Consider the following 24,423-nt stretch of genomic DNA (forward strand, 5'->3'; position numbering starts at 1 on the left):
GGAATATTCAGCACCAATAAGGAGATCAGAGACGGATGTATCTTTTCCACTTGGGATAACATTTTCAATAGCACCTAAGTGACTTAGGAGCCTACGTCTGACTGACTTTCAGTGAAATGTAGGCTCCTCAGGGCAGATTTTAAAAGGTATTTAAATTGGAGGTAGGTGCTTTTGAAAATCCTACTAGGCACCTATCTAGAATGTTAGGTGCCCAAATACCTTTAAATATCTGGCTCTAAGTGCCTAAGTCATTTTTGAAAATCAGATTTAGGTGCTTCTGACAATTTTACCTTTGGGGCTTAGTCCTTCATAAATCTTTTAAATTATTGTTATGCATTTATACAGCACCTACCATCTGAGGATGTCAAGGAGTTTTACAAAAAGGAAATAAGTCTCATTGGTAGGTACTATTATTATTTTCATTTTCCAGGTGGGGAAACTGAATCACAAAGGAAAAAAGTAAGTGACTTGCCCAAGGTCACACAGCAAACCAATGTTGGGGGCAGGTACAGATCCCAGGAGGTCTGATTCCTAATCCCTCGCTCTCACCACTGGGCAAAGCTTCTTACATTCTCCATGATTAATCAGCATTGTGAGCCAATGAAAAGGGCCCATATAATTGAAAAAAAGAGGGCATGGCTTGCAAGCACAGTGTATGTCTTTATTTGCACACACAATTACTGCAACTAGGCACACAAATCAGGTAACTGTGTGTGCAAAAGGGCATTTATGTGCATGCAATAGCCTGATATTCATGTGCAATTGTGCACTCAAATGTGGGTACACATTGGCACACACTTTTTTTTGATGATTTGTCCCTTAATTAAAACTAAATTGATATCCCTGAAGCATCATTCAAAGACTTGCTCTAAATTTTTCAGTAAGTAACAGCTGTAAACTCAAGAGACTCAGTGATTCTCAGATGCATCCAAATCTGGAGACAAATCCTCAGGGTTCTTACCCAGCTTTTATTCTGTCCCTACTGAGGCAAATCTCCCATTGACTCCAGAGGGAGTTTTGCCTGTGTAAGGACCTCAGGATCTGTCTCACTGAGCCTTCTGGAGGTGATTGCCTTTGGCAGCATTGAGCTCATCTGATTACTTTAATCCTCAGTGGTTCAGGCAGTTTGTTCCTTTGATAGTCCAAGGATTCTAGAGGCTGAAAAGCTGTGAGGTGAGGCTGTGGTCAAGGGGTCACTGAGACTGCTATACTTTCCCTAGAGAAGCAAAATCAAAACGATCAGGCAGTAGGTGTAACATGCTCTGTGAATGTTTTTTTCCCTGGAGGAAACGGAGGGTGGGGGGGAGGTTGGGATTGGGGCTTTGAGTTTCCCTCCCCTGTGCATTCAGGGCTGTACAATTCAGGCTTTGTGGAGATACAGGGCTGGATTCTGCTCTCATTCCCAGCAAGGCAGTGTGAATCTGGAGAAGTAAGTCCACTGAAGCCAACAGAATGACTCTGGATTTACACTGGGAGCGGAATGTGGCCCACAGAAGAGAATTTGCCTGTGAATGAGGGACAGGCTCAGGATTGTTCCCTGGAGTGTATTGGCTGGTGTTTTGGCCTGTCTAATTTTAAATTCAACCTAGTTATTGTTGAAAAAAGATCCTTATTATTTTTTTTTTAAAGAAAAGTGGAGTATCAGCTGGCTTGGGGAGCTGAATTCATTTGATGCATATATCAAGAGCCCAATTGTGCCAGCTGCTTGAATACCCTTGACTGAGAGGTTTTTGTTCATATACATATTTGGGGGGATCACTGTTTATTCAAATACCTGCATTCACATGGAAAGAAGGCTATTCATGAGTGTAATGAATTTCACCATTGATCACCAGTAGGAAAAGAACACAGCGCCTTCAGCACTGGCCCTACTGGTAGCAGTAGAAGACTCTTATCATCTGTGTAGACCAGCCACTAAAGGGGGACATGATACACTTACCTAGTGGTACAGGAGCAAGAATAAAGCTATGTCTACACCAGTGTTCCCTCTAATTTTTCCCACCTATGTGCGGAATGAATTTTGTTATGTGCACCAATATAGAGGTGATGTGTGACACATGACTTTCATATTGGTGCACGTAACAAAATTCATGTGGTAGGGGTGGGGCCGAGGGGCTCGGAGTGTGGGAGGGGGCTCAGGGCTGGGACTGAGGGTTGGGATGCAGGGGTGTGAGGGCTCCGGCTGGGGGTCCAGGCTTTGGGGTGGGACCAGGGATGAGGGGCTCAGGGACTCCCCCCAGATCTCTCTCCCTGCAGCAGCACCTGGACTGGTGGGGAGATGCGCCTCTCCCTGCTGCAGCAGCTCCAGGGCTGGGGCCGCAGGATAGGCACCCCTCCCTGGTCCCGGTAGGTCCAGGCCAGGGCTGGGTTTGGGCCGGGGGGGAAGGTGGGGCACGAGGCCGGGCTGTCCCAGCCACGACTGGGTCCAGGCTGGGCCGCCCTGGCCGCGGATGGGGCTGGGCTGGGTTCCGCTGCCCTGGCTGGGGCCGGGCCGCAGTGCCCCAGCTGCAGCGCCCCAGCTGCGGCTGAGGCATCTGGGCCGTGGCAGGTCCGGACTGCAGGAGAAGCTCCCCAGCCGCGGCAGGTCTGGGCCGCCCCGGCCGTGGCAGGTAGGGGACCAGGCTAGGTTGGGGCTGGGCCAGGAGCTCCCCACACCGCGGTAGGTCCCCAGGAGGATTCCCTGAGCACCTGCGCGGCGCTAAATAGGCTGCTGCGCAGCTTACAGGGAACTTAGGTCTACACTAGAGACCTTCCAGTGGCACAGCTGTACTGATGCAGCTGTGCCGCTGTAAGATCTCTCATGTAGCCGCTCTATGCTGATGGGAGAGTGCTCTCCCGTTGACATAATTAAACCACCCCCAGTAAGCGGCAGTAACTATGTCACCGAGAGAAGCTCTCCTGCCAACTTAGCGCTGTGCACACTACCACTTATGCCGGAGAAACTTATATCTATCAGGGGTATGTTCTTTTCACATCCCTGAGCGACATAAATTTTGCCGACATAAGTGGTAGTGTAGACATGGCCTAAGTTGCTGTTTGCATTTATTTATTTTCCCTTTTAGAAAGCTTCATAGAGCCCTGCATGGATACAAAATTTGTATCTGCATCCAATCTACGATCTACAAAAATGGTCCGGGGATATAAAGTGAATATCTGCAGATTTTCAGGACTCTGCTCATTCAAACAGCATTAATAACATCATGTGATTTAGTGACTAGTCCCACACACAGAATAGCAAAGAGTTAAAGGGTCAGATTTTCAAAAGAGCTCAGCATGTTTGGTGCTGAGAACTTTTAAGAATCTGGCCCAAAGTGAATGATTCATGAACAAAGCAAGGGCTACAGATTTATACTGTTCATTTAACAATTACAAAATGCTAAGAGATTTAGAAAATCTGTTCACAGATGAGTCACAAGCAGAGAAGAAGGTTAAATCTGCAATGAATATTATTCTCAAAGAACGATGTGACTGGCTGTGACTCAACAGATGCATGAAGCCTTTCATATTGTTTTTATATGGAAAGAACTGTATAGGATAAAAAGTTGCAATGTATCAGTCATATCTGCCTTCCTTCTTTAATGAATTACATGAGTTCCAGAGATTTCCACAAAGGGAGGCAGGGTATGAAGGGGCATGAATGGAAATCAATCAGATCTCTGAGGTCAAGTCTGGAAGAGAGAATGGAAAGTCTAATATATGGCCGAGGTCCTTGTATAAAGGTAACAAGCAAGGGGAATCTCTGTCTGAATGAGCTTGAAAGAGGCTCAGAGTGCTAGCGCCAAAGAAATATTCAATTTAAAATGTAAAAGCTTGGCTTCGAGGTCCAATAAATTGATTGCTAAAGGCCAATTTTATTTAAATTAGCTTCAGTTTAAATTTCAGAAGCTTGACTATGCCAAGTTTCTGTGTTATTAGGAGCTGTAATTTGGATAAAGGCGATTTTCTGCACTCAACAGTGGCGCTCTAGCAAGTTAGCTGCCATTTCATTAATGTACCACAACAGCCTAGTAAAAGCTAAAGGAATTGTAAGGTATTGCTAGATTTATTTTATTGCTTAAATCCAGGCATCCCAAGGTGCGTGGAAATCAAGGCATTGCTCCAGTTTGAATGGTAATAAAGAACCAAGGGACAAAGCCTTCTGAAATAACCAGGAAAGCTGAACATGTACATTGGAAGAATCCCACACATGAACAATTCTTTACTCTGTTACAAGATACACAGACACACACAGCTGTGTCAACGGCAAGAAAACCGGAGATAAACTGACGAAAGGTGTTGGACTGACCGCCCAGGAAACTGAAGTCCTCTTTTTAGCTGTAGAACAGGTCAGTTTCCCCCACAATGCTTCCTCCTCAATCTAGAGGGACCACTTTAAGAATGGAGAGGGCAGACTAGACTCCATCTCAATACAATTTTTTATGCCTTCTGCTGAAGCTGCTAACATAGGTGCTAGTTGGGGCCAACAGATTATGTAATGTTGACACTTATCTACTAGAAGCAAGACTGCGACCACAGAACCACTTTGCACAGCTCACTGAATAGCCTCTCACTGTAACCACTTTCAGTCACTACCTGGAGATGCCATGTGATCAAGCACACATATGGGAACTAGCAACTGCTCTGTTCTAACCCTGGCTCTGCTACCAGCTCTCTGCATGCTCTTGGATAAGTCACTTCACCAACTTTAGCATCAGTTTCCCCATCTGTGAAGAGAGGGCAAGAATACTTACTTGCCTAGCTCACAGGGGTGTTAATCAGTGCTGCATAAATGCTAAGTATTCTTGCTACTAATTGGAGAGAGATTCAAATGGTGACAGGCTCTGTATCCCATCACCAATCCAGACAGAAGCATTTTCAGAACCTGTGAGCTTGCTAGTGTCTAGAAAGCCATTACTCCTGTGCACTAACACACAGCTTTTTATTTCCAAATCTCAACGCTCTTTAAAAAGTGCAGGAACATTATCTTCATTGGGGAAACTGACGCACAGAGTGAAGAAGAGACTTTCTGAAGGCCACACAGCAAGTCAGTGACAGAGCCAGGAACAGAGCCTCAGTCTCCTGAGTCCCAGTCCCATAGCTGACCCCATATATATTCAGTAAAGTATTCTAAAACCAATGGCATCTGGTCAACACAGGAAATTCCTCCAGGAAAAGACAGAATATAATAACAATAATGCAGCCAACTTACAAAATCTACGAAATAACAAAGCCCAATGTGCCTTACATTCATCTTTAGTGAGTCCTCACAATCAGAGTAATTGGAGACACACATGTATTTCTTAGTGCACCAATAACACTTCCATTTGGTCGAGAGGCAGCTGGTACATCTGAAATGCATAAAAAGCAGGTGCACTTAATTTTTAAAGGCCATGCAGATTTCAGCCCCCTCCGCAGAGCCCAACGTCAGTATCAGGTTATAGTTCTTCACATACCTGTAGACTCTGTGTTCTCTATTTTATGGTCCCTAGGACAAATCCATTCAGAGAAGGCTCTGGTCATTCTATCCCTCCTTTTATTGTCAGGGCTATGCTGAAGCCCAAAAGCTCTTGAGGCTGTTCCCCTGATTCTGCATCAGGCTGGCCCTTTGTGGGGAATGACCTCTCCACAAGCAGATAAAGGTGTCAGTTCCATTAACAAGTTCACCCTGGCTCACACAGTCAAAGCTTCTAGACCACAGAGTGACTTTAGGCAGCCAGTGAGTATTTGAGCCCCTCTCCCATTTTTAAAAATATGTCTTTTAGACCCTGTAAATTTTCCCATTAAATCAGGTGATGCTAACTCTTCTGGTGGCTTTTCCAATGGCTTTGTGTAGAGGCTGTGGAATCCTGCACTGACTGGGTCATTGGGTCACATCATTATATCCTGTAAATGTGCATAAAGTTCCATGGGTTGAAACCAGCATCACAATCTCATTATCCAATGAGAGATACATGGCTATTCCCAAGCAGTTCTGGAAATGTACGGGATGGGACTCAGCGTGTCAAATGCATGGATTATTTGTTTGACTGTTTCTGTTGTTTAACCCTTAGGGTATGTCTACACTACAGGATTAATCTGAATTTAGATAATTCGAATTTGGGAAACAGGTTGTATAAATTCGATTGTGCGCGGCCACACTAAGCACCTTAATTCGGTTTTTAACCACATTAATTCGGTGGTGTGCGGCCACACTACCCCATTAACTTAAACACAGTAATTCGGTGGTGTGCGGCCACACTAACCCTAATTCGAATTAACAAAATCGATTTAGGCTCTACTCCGTTCGTCGAGGTGGAGTACAGAAATCGATTTAAAGGGCCCTTTAATTCGAATTAACTGACTCTGTAGTGTGGACGGGTGAAGGGTTAATTCGGATTAACGCTGCTAAATCCGAATTAATCCCGTAGTGTAGACCAGGCCTTAGAATCAGAAGACAAATGTACCCAGCCTGAAGGCTTTCAGCAGAGAGTTGGGAGCCAAGTATACCTGGCTTCTCTTCAATCCCCTCTTCTCCCTTTAGCCTTACAGCTGTCTGGCTCCCTACTCCTAACTCCCTCCTCTCTCTCCAATGAGGTTCCTCCGGCTTTCTTAGTCCTCTTCTGGACTCTCCCAGAACCACTGTACCCCTGCCCCATCCAGCAGCCCACAGCCACATACTGCTGGTCCATATCACTGCACAGAGCTGCTCTGGGCTCCAGGCCAGTTTGTTTGCACCCCAGGCTCACCTCCTGCTGTGATTCCCCCTCATACCCTGCTGGCTTTTAGCTTGAGGAAGTGGTCAGAAACTGGCAGTGGAATATGTCATGAGGTCAGCCACGAGATGATGGGCTTGTTTCTGGGGGATGTGGGGGTGGGGTGATGACAGGGCCATTTGGGAATCTGAAGGCATGAGTACAGATCTGTCCTCACTTCCCTGCAGCCAGAAACCCTCCCTCTCCTTGGCACAGCAGCCTTTAGATACCTCCACTAAACCCTTGGAAACTGTCCAGTCCCCAAGGTACGATGCTTCCAACATCCCTGATACTATGGTGATGGATTCTCTATAAATACTATAGATTAGATTAAATGCAGTAGACTGACTAGATACATTCGATGCACACACAGATTAGCATGCAAGTGCTAAAGAGTTGGAGATTAGCCAGCACCCGAAGGGTTAACACAAAAAACTTTCAAATAAAAATATTGTTCATGTTTTTTTTTTTAAAGAAAAAGATAAGCCAGGCTCCATCAAAATGTCCAGATGGCTTGAGAGGCTGCTAGGACCTTCCTGTATAAATCCCTGGCAATCATCATCCTCAATCCTGCCAAATCCTGCCCAGGACTCAAACGGTCCCGCTGGCAGGGAGGGCTTTTCCTGCTCAGTTAACCCCACAAGCAAGCACCCTCAGATGATGCACATACACCATTTTGAATTGCTCAATTTACATCTGTTCCCCTGGCACAAAGATTTGGGAGTTTCAAGCACCAGGTTCTAAAGTGAGACACTGCAGAGCAAGCTACTATTTGTCAACACCCTGCCTTCTCCCCCAACTCTGACCTCCCGCCAAGCTGCTTTGGTTGCTGTAATTTATGGAAGGTGAGATCACTTACGCTGTTTTGGGGTAAATATTTCCAGTTCTTTTGCAATCATAGATGGTGAAATTGGCCCAGACAATATTTTTGCCGTTGACCCGTATTGCAGTTTGAACAATCACATGGTCTGAAACAAGCAAGCCAAAGAATATTGGATCACAAGAGAGTTTCTATTTTTTGCTCAATCTTAGAGGGCAAGACAAACTTCTGAGTAAATAATATCCCAGCTGCTGAAATTTTTTCTCTGGGGTTTCCTCTGGGTTGCCTCACAGAGTTCATATGTTCCTCCTCATTTAGCCCCCCTAACTTTAAACCCCTTGCCCCCAAAGTTAAATTAGTATCTCTGTCTACACTAGGTCCTAAGTGGTATTTTTAAATACGTTAATTAAATCCGATTAGTCAATATGTTTTAAAACCTCATTAATTTTCTCAGTGTGGACAAACCAACAGAGAATGGTGAAAAGTCCCATTTTTGGCTACCAACATTTGTAAACTACATTTCTCCTACTGTTTGCTTAATTGCTTAATTTTTTGAAATCTTATGATAAACACCCCTGGGATGAGAGTCAAAGCCTCTTCCAAGAAGTGCATAAAAAAATCAAAATAGGCTTCCAGAAATTGGCTTGGACATTACCATAAACAACAATACAAAGCAGTTCAATCACTACCATTCTTCCTACAGCTGGGGAGAACATCAATGACATCTTTTAAAACTGCCTAATATGAGTGGGATTTTCAAAAGTGCTCAGAGTGTTGGCCTAACTCTGCTCCCACTGAAATCAATGATTAAACCCCCATCAACTTCAGTGGAGCAGTTAGACCAATGGTGAAGACTTGTGAAAATCCCACCCTGAAGTCTAGAATGTTTAGGTCAAAATTTTCAAAATTGGCTACAGATTCTGGATGCCTCACTGTTTGGGTACCCAGCATGAAACAATCGGCCCGATTTCCAAAGGCATTGGGCGCCCACCTGCCCTGGCTTCAAGTGGGACTGCAAATGTGCAGTGTCTATGAATGTCAGGTCCCAAGTGTCTCATGCTGAGCATCCAATTTTGGAGGCATCCAAAGTTAGTGGGCAGGTCTGAAGATTTCAGTCTTAGTATTTTGGAAAGAGCAGCATGCAGATGGTATTAGCATTCCTGAGCTGTCTCAGACCACACTTCACTTCTTCTTTTGGATTTTTTTTCTGAAATGTATTTTTGAAAGGAAAGTAAAATAGTAATGATTAGCAATCCCAATAATGCTATTATTTATAAAGAGCTTAAACTTGTAGATTTCTGTACTCATTAAAAGAAAATTAAAAACCAAATTTTATCTAGGCAACATAAGCAAAACCCAATAAGCTACATACCTGAACTGGTTTTTCCCATTCCACCAGTAACAATAGATGGATTTGAAAATACTGATTGACAACTCATGTTAGGATGGTAAAAAGATTTCAGGACCTTCCAGCAGTGATTATAATGTGACATTTCATATACTAGAGAAGCTGCTCAGCTTTCCTTTTTTCCAGTGCTTTCTATAAATAGTATTATTTGCAAAAAAATGACCTTTAACCCCAGAATCAATACAACAATTAAGCAAATTAATTCCATAAAAGAAGTTTTGGAATGTAAGTTGAGCCCATTTTCCATTACATACCTTGATTGGGTGGGAATGCGGGATATTTCTCTCTTGGAAGAAAATTACAATAAATAAAAGAGTTTACATCATTTCCAGGGACTTTGGCGACAGTGTAGATATTATTTCCATAATCACAAGACATCTCCATTCCACTGAGGCTCGGGATGTTCCCATTTATTTGGATGATCATGGCCTTAAATTTGGACAAAAAGTTCAATTATTGCCATAGAAAGTGATTTACAGAGTTGGACAAGGTGATTGAAGCATATAGACTAACCAGTTCAGCAAAAATGTCCCCTGACAGCTGATTTTTTCAATATTTATTTTGTCATATGCGTCACATGGTGTACAAGAAATTGCTACAGTAATACACCTTTGTCACTATAGAGTTCCATTGTTTCCGTAAGTAAATATATAGGGTATGTTTATAGTTTGACACTCAGAACTAGCCATGTGCTTTATTCAGATGGTCGTCCAAACACAAAGCCAATGTAAGAGCCCCACTACACAAATCTGAACTGCTCCCTTCCATCTGGAATGTGCCACCTAGCCCACTCCAACCTAAGCACCTTACTGGTTCTATCCCCGTCTTGTCTTGGAGCACACCTCTTCCCTTTGCAGCAGCAGCTCCTTGTGGAACTTCAAATACCACCAGGGTGGGATTATGCCCATGAAACAACAAAAGGAGAGTGGGGCAAACCAACTCTGGATCTGAAATTCTTGAACTTTGGAGAAATTCTAGTCTGTAGCCAAACCTTCAGGCTGATGACTAGCTGTGTTATAGGCCCATAGTGAGAAGACCCTTCTGCCCCAATAAGGAGTCCATGTGATCTTGATGCCCTCCACCCCACCTGGGAGAGAGGAGCCTCATAGGAGCTCAAGGAAAGGGGGCAGGGTAGCTGCTTTAACTTACTGAAGTGTATATTAAAAGGGCCATTCCAGCTGAAGAGCTAGTGGTGACTGGTGGAGAAAATATAGCTCTGCACTCCTCCAAAGGAAACTTCAAATGCATTTTTGGTGGTTTATTTTTTGTTGTGAAACTTTTTGCCTAAGCAGCTGCAGGAATTGAAGGTTTTGAGGTACTGGCTTTTCTTTTGTACATGATCTTAAAATAAAACCCCAAAGGCTAAGTTCTCTGCAGTTGTGACTCCACGGCACAGTCAATAGGGTTATGCCAGCAGATCATTTGACCCCAAGCCTCTGCTTCAAAAGAGCCAAATGAGAGTTTTCTGTGGCTTTGTGGATAGGACTGTGGGTCCCAGTTCTGCCAGACCCAGACCCTGAACTGAACATCTCCCCTGAGCTCTGGGGAAGTTTGGAGATGCAGCCAAACTCTGAGATTCATACTGATCTCTAAACTTAATTAAAATACAAGTTTGCTGCCGATTCAACACTGTGATGAAAACTAAGTACACAGTCAGTGACCCTCTAACCCAGCTGTTTCCAGCCACTGAGAAGCAGTACCAGATGTGGTGTTTGAGGTTTTAGGTACTGGTACGCTCGGTTCCCTCTCCCCACCTGTGCTGGGCACTGGTCCATTTTGCTGCCTGCTTCCCACTCAGTAGCTCATTCCAACACACTGGAGCTGATCAAAGTTTTTTAAATGAAAAAGATTTTTTGTTGTTGAAAAATTCCCTTTTTTCAAAACCAAAACTTTTTCCATAAAACCTATGACATTATCAAAAAGTTTAGCAATTTTTTTCATTTACCAGAAACTTGGTTTTTGGTAAAGAAACCATTTTGATACGAATTTCAAAAATAGTTGATTTTGATATAAATGTTGGTTAAAAAAAATATAAAAAATGTCATGAAAAACAGATGAGTTAATTTAGAACCCCAGGAAAGGGAACAAAAAAAATTTTTTTTTTTAATTGTTTTTCCTATTTTTTTAATGGTAAAATTTTCAAAAGCATTCAAGTGACTTAGGAGACTAAGTCCCATTTTCAAAAGGCATTTTGGAGCCCAAGCCCTATTGATTTTCAATGAGACTTAGGCTCCTTTTGAAAATGAGACTTCTGTGCTTTTGAAAATTTTGCCACAGCTCTGTAATACACAATGGGGCTTGGGCTGCTCCAATGACCAGTCTCACCACTGAATGGGAAGCAGTGGACAGTAGCTGGTACCAGCTAGAACATATGAGGTGGGAGTCTGGCAAACTGGTATTATTGCCCCCCAAATGTTTGAAACCATTATTCTAGCTAGAGCAATGACATCTGTGGGCACCGAGAACAGATGGTGACCTGTGGCCTACAGCACTTTATTAACCTGTATCCACATTAGATGTACCTTGTTCTCATTGTCAAGATTAATTTCCGATGGCATGATTGTCATTGAAGGACACTGCTGCACTCCCTCACTCGCACTCGTCCAGAAATTTGGCTCAGTGGAATTAATACACTCGTGCTGCAGAGAACACCTGAAACAAACAGAGGCACAACTTATGGGGGATGCCTATCGAAATATTGATAAAACTGTTGTGACAATTACGAAGACGGTCCCGTAGAAATCTGGAGACTGCCTCCCATTTCTCCAACTTCTGTATATCAGCCTATTGTGCTACTGCTATAGTTAATGGGTACAGTTGTCACGATATCAGCACACCACTCCTGTTAGCATCAATGGGAAATATGTGTATGTGAGGGAGAGAGATTAGACCGCAATGACTGAGTGCAGAACAAGAGAGAAATAGCTGTACATGTGTGTTTGGTCAAAAATCCTGGACCTGATTTGGGAAGACAGAGTCTAATTTTGCAGCCTGATTTCTGGGTATGCATTGAATTGTGCCCACAAGTAACTGCAGCTGCCAATGACGGGCCTAAGCTTTCTTACTAGCCGTTTGCACTCACAGTCAAGTGATTGGTTTCAGAGTGGTAGCTGTGTTAGTCTGTATCATTAAAAACAAGGAGGAGTCCTTGTGGCACCTTAGAGACTAACAAATTTATTTATTGATTGATTAGATGACTAACACATCTTCTTTGCATTCACAATTAGCTGTAGTCATAAAAATGCAGATGCAATTAAGTGTAAGCAAAAAAGTACACTCTCACAGCTTGAGACTTGGTTGAAACATCTTTAAAAGGATTGCCCTGTATTTGGTAAAACCTGGGAAAGATCAGGCAAAGGTTGTAAGCTAGCATGGCTGTGCAGCAAACCATCAATCTGCTGAAACTCTGAGGAAGGGGTCCAAAGACAATCACCCAGGAGAAGATACAAGAAGTTCTACCTGGTCTCCATTGTACACCATCCACAATAAGCATCAGCTGCAGCCAGGCACTCCGTACATGTTGTATACTGGTCACAGGCAGCCACCTTCACACGGGTCATCTGTGCAACAAGCAAAACCCAAGGTCACTATCATTCCCAAAGTATCCAAACGTTTTCAGATGCCACAAAAAAACCCAAACTCTATGGTGTGTGTGCACTTCTTGACAACGGAAAGGAAACCTCTAGCTGACACTAATGAGGTACTGATGAGACACACATGTGGTGAAACACTTTGAATAATAGACTAGATAATGTATTAGGAAATGTACTAAGAGGGAACAATCCTAGACTTTTCCATTACTCCAATTTATGGTTCTGTGAGTAATGGGAGCACTAGATGCAAACAGAAGACTATATGTCTCTGTTTCTTGTTAGCCAGCATCTTCGGCATAACTGCAAGCTGAGGGACAGCAACATTACTAAAATATAAAACCCCTTTGATGGTTTAGATGGGACCAGTTTTTGTCACCATTTCACCACACATTGCTTGGGTCATGATAAGTGTGAGAATCTCAAGATTTCATACTTGCCAGACCCCTTCTAGAAGGGGGTGAACAATGTTTGTCTATTTATGAAGTGACCAGAATTTACCTAGGAATACAAAATCATTCACATGTAGGGAAATATGATTCCTGGAATAGCAAGTAGGACAGCAGTACCTCTGGTGACTTGCTCCGTAAGAACCACTTGGAAGGGGAGAATGCAGTCATTTGTATGCTTTCTTTCCTAGATTTTTAAATACTTGGAAAAGAAGACTGCGTGGAACTTGATAATTTAGAGTCTGACAATGCAAGGTGCTGAGAGCCCTCAGTTCCCAAAAGGTACTCAGCATCTCAAACAACCAGTCATCTGGGCCAGTTTCTCCTCTCCTTATCGTCAAACACATGCTGTGCACAGCTTCCACACATGCTTGTCAAGATTCCCAAGATGTAAATTCCATTGGGAAAAGGAACTGATCTGGTCTAATTTAAAGGAAAGGGCCAAGCTATCTGATCTGAAGTACTGCACATGGGGTTTTAGTCAGCCCAGGATAAAGTTCACAGCAAGTATCTTTTTGTGCTCCAAAGTGTTTGTGAGGCATTTAAAAGGTCTGAGATATTAGCTAGACAGAGACCCTGGGAGAGTTATGTGAAATGATAATGGCCAGTCTGCAGGGAATTACAGCTGGAAAGTATAAATACAACATATAAAATTAGTGGTTGGGCATCCGTTTCAACAAATTAAAATGTAATTCAGGACAGACCACCACAGCTTGGAGCAAGAACTGAACTCTATTCCTCCTCAGTTGTTCACTTCATAGAAGGCAAGGAGAGACCATTTGTTTCTTCCTGCTGTGGAATTTTCAGGCCTCTCCAAAGAGAGAGCCTTCCACGCTGGATAGTGCCCTCCTATGAGATGAGGTGTGTGAATTTTTAGGTACAGTGAAACCTGCCCTGAGGACCAGCTCCAACAGGCAAACCATTTTCTTGAGTGACCCTTTAAAAGTATCCCCAAAATTTCTAGTACAATGTTATCCAGCTTTCAGATAAAGACCAACATCTTCTTATTTTTGCCAGCCCTGTAGGTTATTGCTTAAGGCATGTTTCACTGTAGCTTTCACCTTTAGTTGCATAGAGATGGGTGAACCAGTTCAGATAACAGGAATCAACCTGAACCCTGGCCCCAAACTCCAAATACTCATTATGAGGTTTGGAAAAGTTTGGGAAACTTTTTATTCATTTTCACTAAGAGTGAAGCTGACATGAATCATGCATCCAACCCCCCTGAAACTTGGGAAAGTTCAGATCCAGAACTAAACTTTGCAGCTGGATCTGGTCTCAGTAACGGGTCAACGCAAACCTCCAGATCCAAATACCCCCAAATTTGGTGACATTTGGATCCTTTGAGGCTAGGACCTCTCTCTAGTTTTCACGTCCCTCTGCATTTCCAAGTTCTGTTCAGAAGTGCCCGTACCAAAACTTTAGACAGAAGGCTATTCTCACAATATTTCTAGCCTGACCAGAAGGAAATGGTACCAGAAATCTTGCAAAGAAGTTTGTTCCTATGTGACTTCCAGCCCAGCTACATAGACCCAAAAGGTATGGATGGTTCTGAAAAGGTTTGATCTAAACTTTGGAGTGATTCCTAACCTTTACAAGTCTGTGCATTACTGGTATTAAAAGAATATTTCTGCTCCTCAAGCCAATGCTGATTGTAAATATCATATGAGCGCACTTTGCCAAATGTATGGAGAACAGAAGTCCTACCTGATAGGAAGTCATGAGATAGAGGTAGCTGGAATCAGAAGGATCAAACTGCATGATGGGATGAACGGATTCCCCATAAGCCACTGAAACTGACTTCCTGCTAATAATCTTCGTGGCACTGTTCAGATTAATCTATATAGTGAGAAAGAACCATTTGTTGAGATCAAACATTGTTATGGGGGAGATGTTTTTCTCACTCTTTTTATAAACTCAGAAGTAAAATGGTAACTAATAATGCCTTATATTTTCACATCAGCTTTAAGCCCAAAGTGCTTAATAAACTGCACAAACACAGCACCACTGAAATGCAGCCACCACTGGGGTGGAGGGAAGCAACTCTGCCTGCAACACAGAACACTTGTGAGGGGAAGGGAAATACTGGTTGCTGAAGGGCAAACCCCGTCTCTGATGGGAAATGCTATGGGATCTTTTGACATGATCTCCATTTTTAATATCTCAAGACAAAGACTCCTACTTAGCAAGCTGCATGGAACTCCCTTTTTCTGCCATGAAAGGGTGAAGATCCTGCCACCGCAATGACTTACAGGACCTAATTCTGATCTCACACTGATGTGATGTCAGTCTAATTCAGATCATCTCAATGGAGTTACTCCTGATTTAAACCAGCATAAATAAAATCAAAATTAGGTCTTCAGACATATACAGGCAAATTCATTGTTATCACTATCAATCATCATCATCATATTGGAAAATTATTTTATTTCCAAATCTTTATTGAAACAGTTATGCTCAGAAAAGTGTTATTTGTATGGCAGCAGCATTCAGAGGCCCAACTCAGGTTGAAGCCCCATTATGCTAGACGTACATATACATTGCAAGCTACTAACTAAATAGATAAGAAACATGGAAGAGAAGAAATATTATCATCTCCATTTTACACATGGGGTCGAGAAAGATTAATGACTTCCTGAAGTCACACTAGAAGTCTACAGATAGGAACTTAACCTAGATCTCCTGACTCCCAATTCGGTGCCTTAATCACAACACCATCCTTCCTCTGTTCCAGCTAATTTCCCCCCTGTCCCTACAAGCTTGGCTGTTCCTAGTGTTTTTCTTCACAAGATATCTCTCTCTGTGGGGCCTGATGCCTCACAGGCCTTGCTACACTAGCCTCTTTGCCCTTAAAAAATTCCCACCAATGCTATGCACTGGTGTAGCTCCACCAATGAAAGCATTGGCAGGAGACCCAGTACAGACAAGGCTGCCAACAGTGTTACCATTGTGTAACCCTCAGAGCAGGGCTGGGTGACATGGTGGTAATAATGCTGATGGACAGCAGTCTAGCTACCTAGTCTAGAGCTTCCCCTATTGCAGCTATGCTGGTGTTAGCAACAGAGGGAAATTTTTAGGGAAAAGGATAGTGTAGATACAGCCATGGGGAGATCTTATGCTTTTGGACTGGAGCTGACTAGACCTAACCTGGTCTAACTTCTGAGTAATTCAGCAAAAATACTTCTGCATCTGTGTACTGGGTTCCAGCACCTGACATCAGGATGACTTCGCAGAAAATCCCTGTATCCCAGGGAGGGTGCTAGGCTCTGCCATGCTTTTACACTACACTGTAAGCTTAGCAGCTTTGAAAGCATTATTTTTCCATTAACAACTCTCTTGATTATGGCACAGATAATGGTCCCTATGATATGCCAGCCGATCCTGCAGTATGTTTGATTCCCCATGTGACTGGCAGCCATCACTGCTTCTGGGGGAGCTGGTCAAACACTACTTCTGCCCTCCTGCCGTCTTTTCTTGGACAGCAAAGATCTGAATTATAACCTACACAAAATATTCTGTATGCCATGCCAAGTAACAAAGAGCCCTGAAGGTACAAAGGCTTCTGGTTACGCAGCTGTGTTGCAGAATTAAATTATAGCTATCTGAGCAAATTATCCCAGTCAAGGGTAGTCAGGAGCCTCTCTCTAATGGACGTTCAACAGATAAGGCTGCTTTCTATGATACGATAATGGAAGCAGAACTGTTAATACTGTGTGAACGGGAGCTGCATGTGGGATGTGTTTTCACCCTTGGCCCTGTGCACCTGGCTATGACGTCAATTGCCTACCACCCTGTTGGATTACCTCCCCCTCTAGGCAAAAATGAAAGCAGAGAGCTTCTCTGAGATCTTTCCCACTTTTCTGCCAGGAGCACTTGGAAGCAATGAGAGAAATTGGATTCATTTTCTCTTCTCCAAGTATTTTGATCCAATATTCCAAATTATGTATGATTAGCTCCGGGCTGAGATAAAGCAGATTCCAGCCATGTCTCTCCTAGATGGTCTTTTTCTACTCTATGGGCTTACTGAGGCAGGGACTTTAGTGAACTGCTGTGATTGGCTGGAACGTAAACCTTCCTTTGGCAAACTCTAAGCATTGAGGTTATTGAAACCTTGGCCCTGCACCTTGGCTCTTGACTGAGGCTAGTGCATTGCCCTACATTGCCTTCAGTGCATTGTTTCAACAGAGACACAATATTATATGCATGGATTCACACCTGCTTCAGAATTTAGCATTGGGGAATGATCACTAAGTGATTCTTCAGTCTATAAGGAGCTTTTAAAAACCATCAAATCAAGGGAAGAATTTATTAGGACACTGCTAATAAAAAAATGATGTAAAATAGCATTTCAACTGCAGTCTTTTGTTTCTACAGTATATTACGGTAAAAACAACACAATCACATTGTAGCCTTAAATACTGATTAACAGATACCAATTACCAGGCAATGTATATCATTGTATAGATTAAAGTAACATCCAGTTACTTCTTTATTGCAGAATGAAAGCCTGTGCTCAGAGCGAGCTTGTCAAATGATATTTTTTTTCTATTACTGTGAATACAGTAATGGATAAATGGGCTGTACTGAAAGTCCGAATGACTGAACTCTTTATTCTCAGTGCAGTTACAGCGTGGGCAGCACCAGTGCACACTTCCTTCACATTGCCGTGTTAACGTGCCTCAGCCCTGCATGGGAAGGGCCACTTGTCAGGGTCCAATAGTCCTCTCTCTCAGCTGAGGCTGCCAACAAAGGTGCCATGTGATGGTGGTTTGTGCGAGATGGACACCTCTCTACTGCAAACTGGACTGGGACTGACAACTTATTTCACACAGGCCACCAAACAGTTCTGAGATGATCAACAATAACAACACTTTTCTAGTGCCTTTCACCCAGGGATCACCATTTGCCCACATTACCCAATTTCCCTGCAGCCAGCTCTGGGGTGGAATATATCAGCTAGTTAACAGCGCACAGTGATGTGACATAACATTTGTAGGATGGGAAGCAAATGCAATGTATCCAGCTGAAACTGCCAGGGGAATTTAGGTAGGCAGCGTGCAACTTCAAGTTGGCATTTAACCAGGACACAAGTAGTAACAACCCTATTCTTATGAAAAATGTCATGAGATATTTAATGACCACAAGAGGTCAAAAACTCTGTTTTATGCCTCATCTGCAAGAAGACACTTCCAGTAGCACACTGCCCCATACTATTATGTGGGGTGAGTCACTAAAACCACTTCCTGTTGCATCTAGGAGCAACCTGGTAGTCACCCATCCAAGAAATGAGCCAACCCACCCCTGCTTCTTTCGGGAGGCCTGCAGAACTACACACTGTGAGGTGGTACAGCAACAGCTTTCAGTTACTGCCATCCTGAGTACTATACAAACCAATGGTCCGAGAGGTGAAAGGCTCCAAACCCCACCACCCATCCCTGAACCATCAACTCCCTTCAGTGCTTCATTCTTATCTCTCTAGTAACATGCTAATTTTACCTTCAGGAGTCTTCCATTTGCTGTGCCCAGAAACACAACGGTGTAATTATTGACACTGGAAACGGCCACCGAGGTGAGGCCCTGGTATTTGAACACTGGTGTTGCCTTTATGGGTTGCAGGATGGCCAAAGGGTGTTGGAGATGGGCTGCTCCACAGTCTAATTGCTCTGGCTGAAGCTGAAAAGAAAATTCATGTCAAAGCGTGGCAACAAAATAAAATACTTCTCACTGAGATATACCCTCTGAACAAAACAACCCATTGAGGGTTCTATGCCTTACCATTGGATAGTAAATAGTAAATATTAGTGAGTAGTTACAATTGAGAAAATGGCTGTAATAGTGGCACCTTCTTACTCATTAGATCTGCTCTCTGGGGGCCAAATCCTGACCACTGCATAGGCTCAAGAAAGAGAGCTTTGTTCTACAGGGCTTCATAGGAGCTGAGGGAAGAGAATCCTTCTGCCCATACTGCAGGGCACCAGCAGAGTCGCTTGGAGATCACCACTACAGCTTCAGGTCTCCACAAGTGTCTAAGGCCTCTGCATTCCCTACATTCACTTGCCAGAGCCTTATTCCTGAACCTACTATGCAATCCCCTGTGGTAATAATGTGGAGAGAGCCCCATGGTACTCAGGAGAGCAGAGTTCCCTGTCCAGCCTCTGCATGATTGGGATGTCAGTTCCATGGACTTTGAGACCTCTAACATCCCTCCTGCAGCTCACAGCATTTGTCCCTGAGGGTATGTTTACACTACAATGTAAGCCCGGGGTTAGCAGAACTCAAGTTACCAGACCCAAGGTTTGTTAATTTAGGGCTTGAGTGTCTATACTCATTTGTAACCCCAGGTTAGGCATTGTTGAACCCTGGGGTTTGCCATTGTGGAATGTACTGAATCATTCAGACCTGAAGACAGCTGGCAACCAATTGCAATTTTTTCTCTTTTTCTTTAAAATGAAAGGGTAGTCAGGATTGTTTTTAAATAGAGTGACCCTGAATAGCATTTTCATATGAGCAAACTTTGCTGAGATTGAGGGCTGTAAACTCAGGGCCCAATCCTGCTCCTACTGAAGTCAAGAGAAAGTTTACACTGATTTTAATGGGCTGGATTCTGATACCCCTAATCATGTTTAATAGTACATCACTCCATGAATGGCCCATTGACTTCAATGGGACTATCTGTGGAGTAAGGTGCTGCTCACTGTCAGTACGGGTGTCAGAAGCTGGATCGGGCCCAAGGCTACAGTGGCACAGATAGGCCGCAGGATACTGGAATGACAAAATTAGATCAGAGCAGAGAGAGTGAAAATTTTAATTCTTAAGGGTTCCTGATGGTCCTATGACAGCCCAAGGGGATACTGGAGCCCTGGGCAAGGAATTTTCTAGCATCCTCCTTCGTCTGCGTCCAGAGAGAACAAGCAGCTGACAATAGTTAGATTGAAAAATACTTTTACAAAAAATTCACTTCCCTTGCACTCTGTCTGCAAAGCTTGTTATCCTCTATGATCTTTATAGATCCTCTCTGTTTTGCTGTCCCATAGGCCAGAGAGACTTGCTGCTTTAAACTGAGTGTGTGGGAAATCCATCCACGTAGTTTAAGAGTCTTACACAACTCAGCTACTTCTCATCAACCCCCACATGCTGCCTGGCTGGGGTGGCTGCCTAACCACAACATGGCAAAAAGCCCTGCAAGGAGAGGAATCAGCACTGGAACTTCTTGGCTCAGGGATACTGAGTGGGGAGGAGGGGGCGGCTGGCAGTGAAGCAGTGCTGAAGGAGCACGCAATGAACTGGAGGACAGGCTGGGTCACAGAGGGATCGGAGACAATCCAGGTCAGGGACTGGGTTGCCTGTCACTGGTGGATCCCCATTGCTCTCTATCCCTCTGAGTGGCTCCAGGCAATATGACTTTATGGCTAGAATGAGGTTTGGGGACAGGGTTAGTGGCAGAGGGAGGGACTGCATAGGCGCCGACTTCCCCTCTTTCACGTGTGTGCTCGACCCCCCCTCTGCCCCTGGTCCCACCCCCACTCCACCCCTTCCATGAGGTCCCGCCCCTGTCCCACTTCTTCCCACCCCTTCCCTGCCCTCATTCCAACTCCTTCCCCAAAGTCCCCGCCCCAACTCCGCCCCTCCCTGCCAATATTTCAATTCCTTCCCCAAATCCCCACCCCCACCTCTTCCCCGCCTCCTCCCGAGCACGCCACGTTCCCGCTCCTCCCCCTTCCCAGAGCGTGCTAACAGTGCCAAACAGCTGTTTGGTGGCAGCCGGGCGGGAAACACTGGGAGGTAGGCAGAGGAGGTGGGGCGGGGTGGGGAGGGGAGCTTGGCTGCCAGTGGGTGCAGAGCACCCACTAATTCTTCCCCGTGCACCCTGGAGCACCCACGGAGTCAGCGCCTATGTGGTGGCAGGTGGAACAGCTCCAGTGACCCTGGGGAGAACATACAGGAGCTGCTACATCCTCTCAAAGGGCACAAAGCATGCCCCTGCTCCTGCGCTGACAGCACAGGTGTGTACAGTTGCAGAAAGGGATGGCCAGGCCACTAGCCATGCTTCTTGCCCCTCAGCCATGTCCCCTCTGGGGCACGGATTACCTCACGCTGCCTTGCCTGCCATCCCCAGTGCTCAGATAGTGCAAGAACTAGCTGCCCCTTGCAAGCGGAATATTGCCAGACCCAAGCATTCCAAAACCATGAGTCAATCTCTAAAAAAATCACGAGACTGACTTAAAAATAATAAATTTGGGTCATTATATTTACCTCCTGGTTCAAAAGCCTTTGCGGATTAATGTTTTTAACTTTTTCTCCACAACCACAATGGGTAGAAACTTTCAATTAAAAAAAAAAGTAGCTATGATTCATCCAACATAGCATGACTCCAGGAGCTGGGGCTTTCAGTAAAACCAGAAATAACACAAGAGTTGGCTACACCTCATGGGTTTGCAAAGGATTGGGAAACGACTCCCCTGCACTTTCCCTCTGCCATTGTGCACGTGGACACGAGCAGCCACAATGTAGTCCTTCCTGATGTCCAAAACAATGCTGGGGTGGGGTGGCCAGCACCATACACACTGTTTGATAATTGGAGAGCGGTGAGTCAGTGACTTGGCTGCACTGCCCACCACAACTAGCCTATCTGTCAGAGAGTTAAGGCAGGGGGGAATCAGCAGAGAGCTGCCTAAGCTAGCCACACCCTTGGGGACTTAGGCACCTAAGTCCAGACCTGAGGAAGGTGCCTACCTTTTCAGGATTCTCAGGCCACATGCTCACTAGTGGAAATATAGGTGTCTAGGGGACTTTAATGGTGGAAATCATGACACCTTGTGAAACACAGCCCACACTTCCCCACCCTTGCCTAAAGCTTTGAGTTGGACATCCCTGAACCAGGAGAGACTTGCCCATGTTACAGCTTTTGCTACAAAACCTCAGCTGCCAGGATTACAAAATTTTTGGCAAGGGCCCAACACCCAAGTCTAGCATCAGCCCAGCTCCCTCGAGTTCGGAGTCCGGGGATCCCCCCATTATAGCTCCATGCAGAAACCACACTGAACTGTGGTTTCAACTGACGAGGGTGGCATTTTCAATGGAATTTCACTTTGATCTTTCGGGTGTGGTTGAACCTTACACTAAAAGCGACACTCGAGTGGAGTAAAGGCCAAGGGGCTGAATCTGCAATAGGTTAAGACCAGATCTGCGCAAACCAGAGATGGACCAAAACCAGGGCCTTTAAGTTGCCCAACTCCACAAAGACAAAAATTTGGTGGTTCAGAGTAAACCTGGGCCTGATTTTTCCTTGTTTTGCACCTTGTATCATTGATTACAGCTGTGCAAAGTGGGTGTGGAATGCTCCCATTCTGATTTGTTAGTACTTTACACTCAAATAACACTAAGATGAGCAAAGGCAGGGAACAATCAGCTCCATATATGGTTTTGTTTTTGCCTAATTGGAATTTGGCCACCTGGACCCATCTGTAGAGCAAGCCAACACAGCCAAATTCCCCCAGCTTCACTAACGCTGCCCTCGGAAGCTCTTTCTCTGCCACACAGTACCAGTATTTGGAAGCCTGGCGGGGCTTACATAGATTGCCTGGTTCCTCCAACACATGTCCAAGATTTATGGCCTTTTTCCCTCTGACTCCTGAGTGATTCTCCTTACAATTTCTTCCCTGACAATGTGGATGGATTTGACAGCATTCAAATGTCACAACAGCAGTGCTGTTAAAAATTTACCTGGAGACTCCCCCACAGAGGCTTTTATGCAATGCCCTGGCTGCACCTAAAGCCTTTTGAATGAATGGTATGTTTCTACAGCCATTATAATGTCATCTGTGGTGTCATTTCCATTGCTCATCTTGACGCAAGAAGCCATTGAAATGCCACCTCTGCCGCTCACTGGTATGTGGCTATATATGACACCCTAACAACAGCAGGAAGGGTGCAGATATGTATGGGGGTGACCTCCAGCTGTTACAGTAGCCTAAAAGAAGAAGAATCAAGGTCCCAATTCTGCAAAGTACTTAAGCACGTGGCTAACTTTAAGCTTGGGAACTGTCCCATTGACTTCAATAGGGTTACTTACACGTTTAAAGCTGGACATGTGTTTAACTACCTTACTGAACTGGGGCCTAAATGCAAACAACTCCTTCAGAATAAGACCGGGTGGTGCTGATTTAAACAGACCAAATGCAGGGGTCTGAAGATGCCTCTCTCTTATTAGCATACTGTTTGGGCCTAACAAACTGCAGCTCATTCAGTGCTGTCTATCAGGATCTCAAATCTGAATGGAACCCTATACACACACAAATCTCAATAGTCGCAATATGCTGGGTTAAAGAAAAAAGCAACTTTACAAGTGCATTACACTTTGCTTCTTTGGCAGTTTATTACCATTATTTTATTACGAGATTCTTACTGCCAGTGTAAGGAGCTGCTCGTACCACATAGCAAAGGCTGACAATCAGCCTGTTTAGGAACATTGCTGCCTGACGAGTGTATCTTTACTGTAGATTAGTTCCTTTGGCTTTATTAACAGAAATGGGCCCAAACCAGATCCCTGGGTCTGATCACCCTCCAACTTTGGAGGTATTCAAATTCCCAGTCCTGCTTTGCTTCTGGGCCCATCTCTAGATGCTAAGGGCCAAATCCTGAGCCTATCATGCATGCTGAGTAACTAGGCGGTGTGGGCAGGGGTCTCTGTGGAGCTAGGGTTGCCAATTTTGGTTGGATGTATTCCTGGAGGTTTCATCACATGACATAACCTTTAATTAAAGATTAATCTTTAATTCCTGGAGACTCCAGGACAATCCTGGAGGGTTGACAACCTACGTGGAGCTAAGGAGTGAAGGAATACTCTCTCCAGGGAAGGGAGAGGCAGAAGTGCCCTCTGCAGCAGCTGCCTCAGCCCTTCAGTAACCTCTACAGCTCCTACACCCACTGCTCCACAGCTGGAATCTACAGTCACAGATCTAGTGCTTCCCATGTATAGCTGTGCAGTAGGGCATAGGTAGCACAGCACCCACAAGGCTGGAATGGGTTCTCTAGGGACTCGGGACCAGTCTGTTCTTTGGTCATTCCAATTGCCAGGTCAGGAATCCCGAGCAGACGTCCATATGACACTGGTGTCACTTGCACAGATGGTGTCATCACTGCCGTAATCTTAGGGTATGTCTACACTGTGATTGCAGCTCGTGTAGACATAATCTTGTTGGCGCGGGTACCAGAGCAGTGAAGCTGCAGCAGTATTAGCTTCCGTGTGGGCTAGCCTGTGAGTAATTATCCACGGTTTGAGTCAAGTCTGTACAACCCGCTGTTGCTTCACTGCTTCAAGACCCCAGATAGCTAGATTACAGCTAGCTCAGGTATGTCAGCTCCAGCTTCTGCAATCGCACCTCATGATTGCAGAGCAGACTCTTGCTTAGAGATACTTTTAGCAATTCTATGGCGAAGACCTACA

At 44.5% G+C, this 24,423-nt stretch overlaps 1 protein-coding gene across 1 annotated transcript in view; it reads right to left on the minus strand.

Annotated features, from left to right (window-relative positions):
* Nucleotides 1-24,423, minus strand: part of PLXND1 (plexin D1) — a 130,202-nt gene that overhangs the window by 80,395 nt on the left and 25,384 nt on the right. Inside the window, exons 2-8 of the mRNA XM_026650260.2 lie at nucleotides 18,474-18,650; nucleotides 14,685-14,816; nucleotides 12,398-12,498; nucleotides 11,461-11,590; nucleotides 9,193-9,367; nucleotides 7,570-7,678; nucleotides 5,225-5,327 (exon numbers count right to left, since the gene is read on the minus strand). Coding sequence (XP_026506045.1) covers nucleotides 5,225-5,327; nucleotides 7,570-7,678; nucleotides 9,193-9,367; nucleotides 11,461-11,590; nucleotides 12,398-12,498; nucleotides 14,685-14,816; nucleotides 18,474-18,650 — 927 coding nt within the window. The remainder of the gene's footprint in view (nucleotides 1-5,224; nucleotides 5,328-7,569; nucleotides 7,679-9,192; nucleotides 9,368-11,460; nucleotides 11,591-12,397; nucleotides 12,499-14,684; nucleotides 14,817-18,473; nucleotides 18,651-24,423) is intronic.

The sequence above is a fragment of the Terrapene carolina genome, unplaced genomic scaffold (genome assembly GCF_002925995.2).
Source record: "Terrapene carolina triunguis isolate 2854851 unplaced genomic scaffold, T_m_triunguis-2.0 Scaffold89, whole genome shotgun sequence".
In the NCBI taxonomy this organism is placed as follows: Eukaryota; Metazoa; Chordata; order Testudines; family Emydidae; genus Terrapene; species Terrapene triunguis.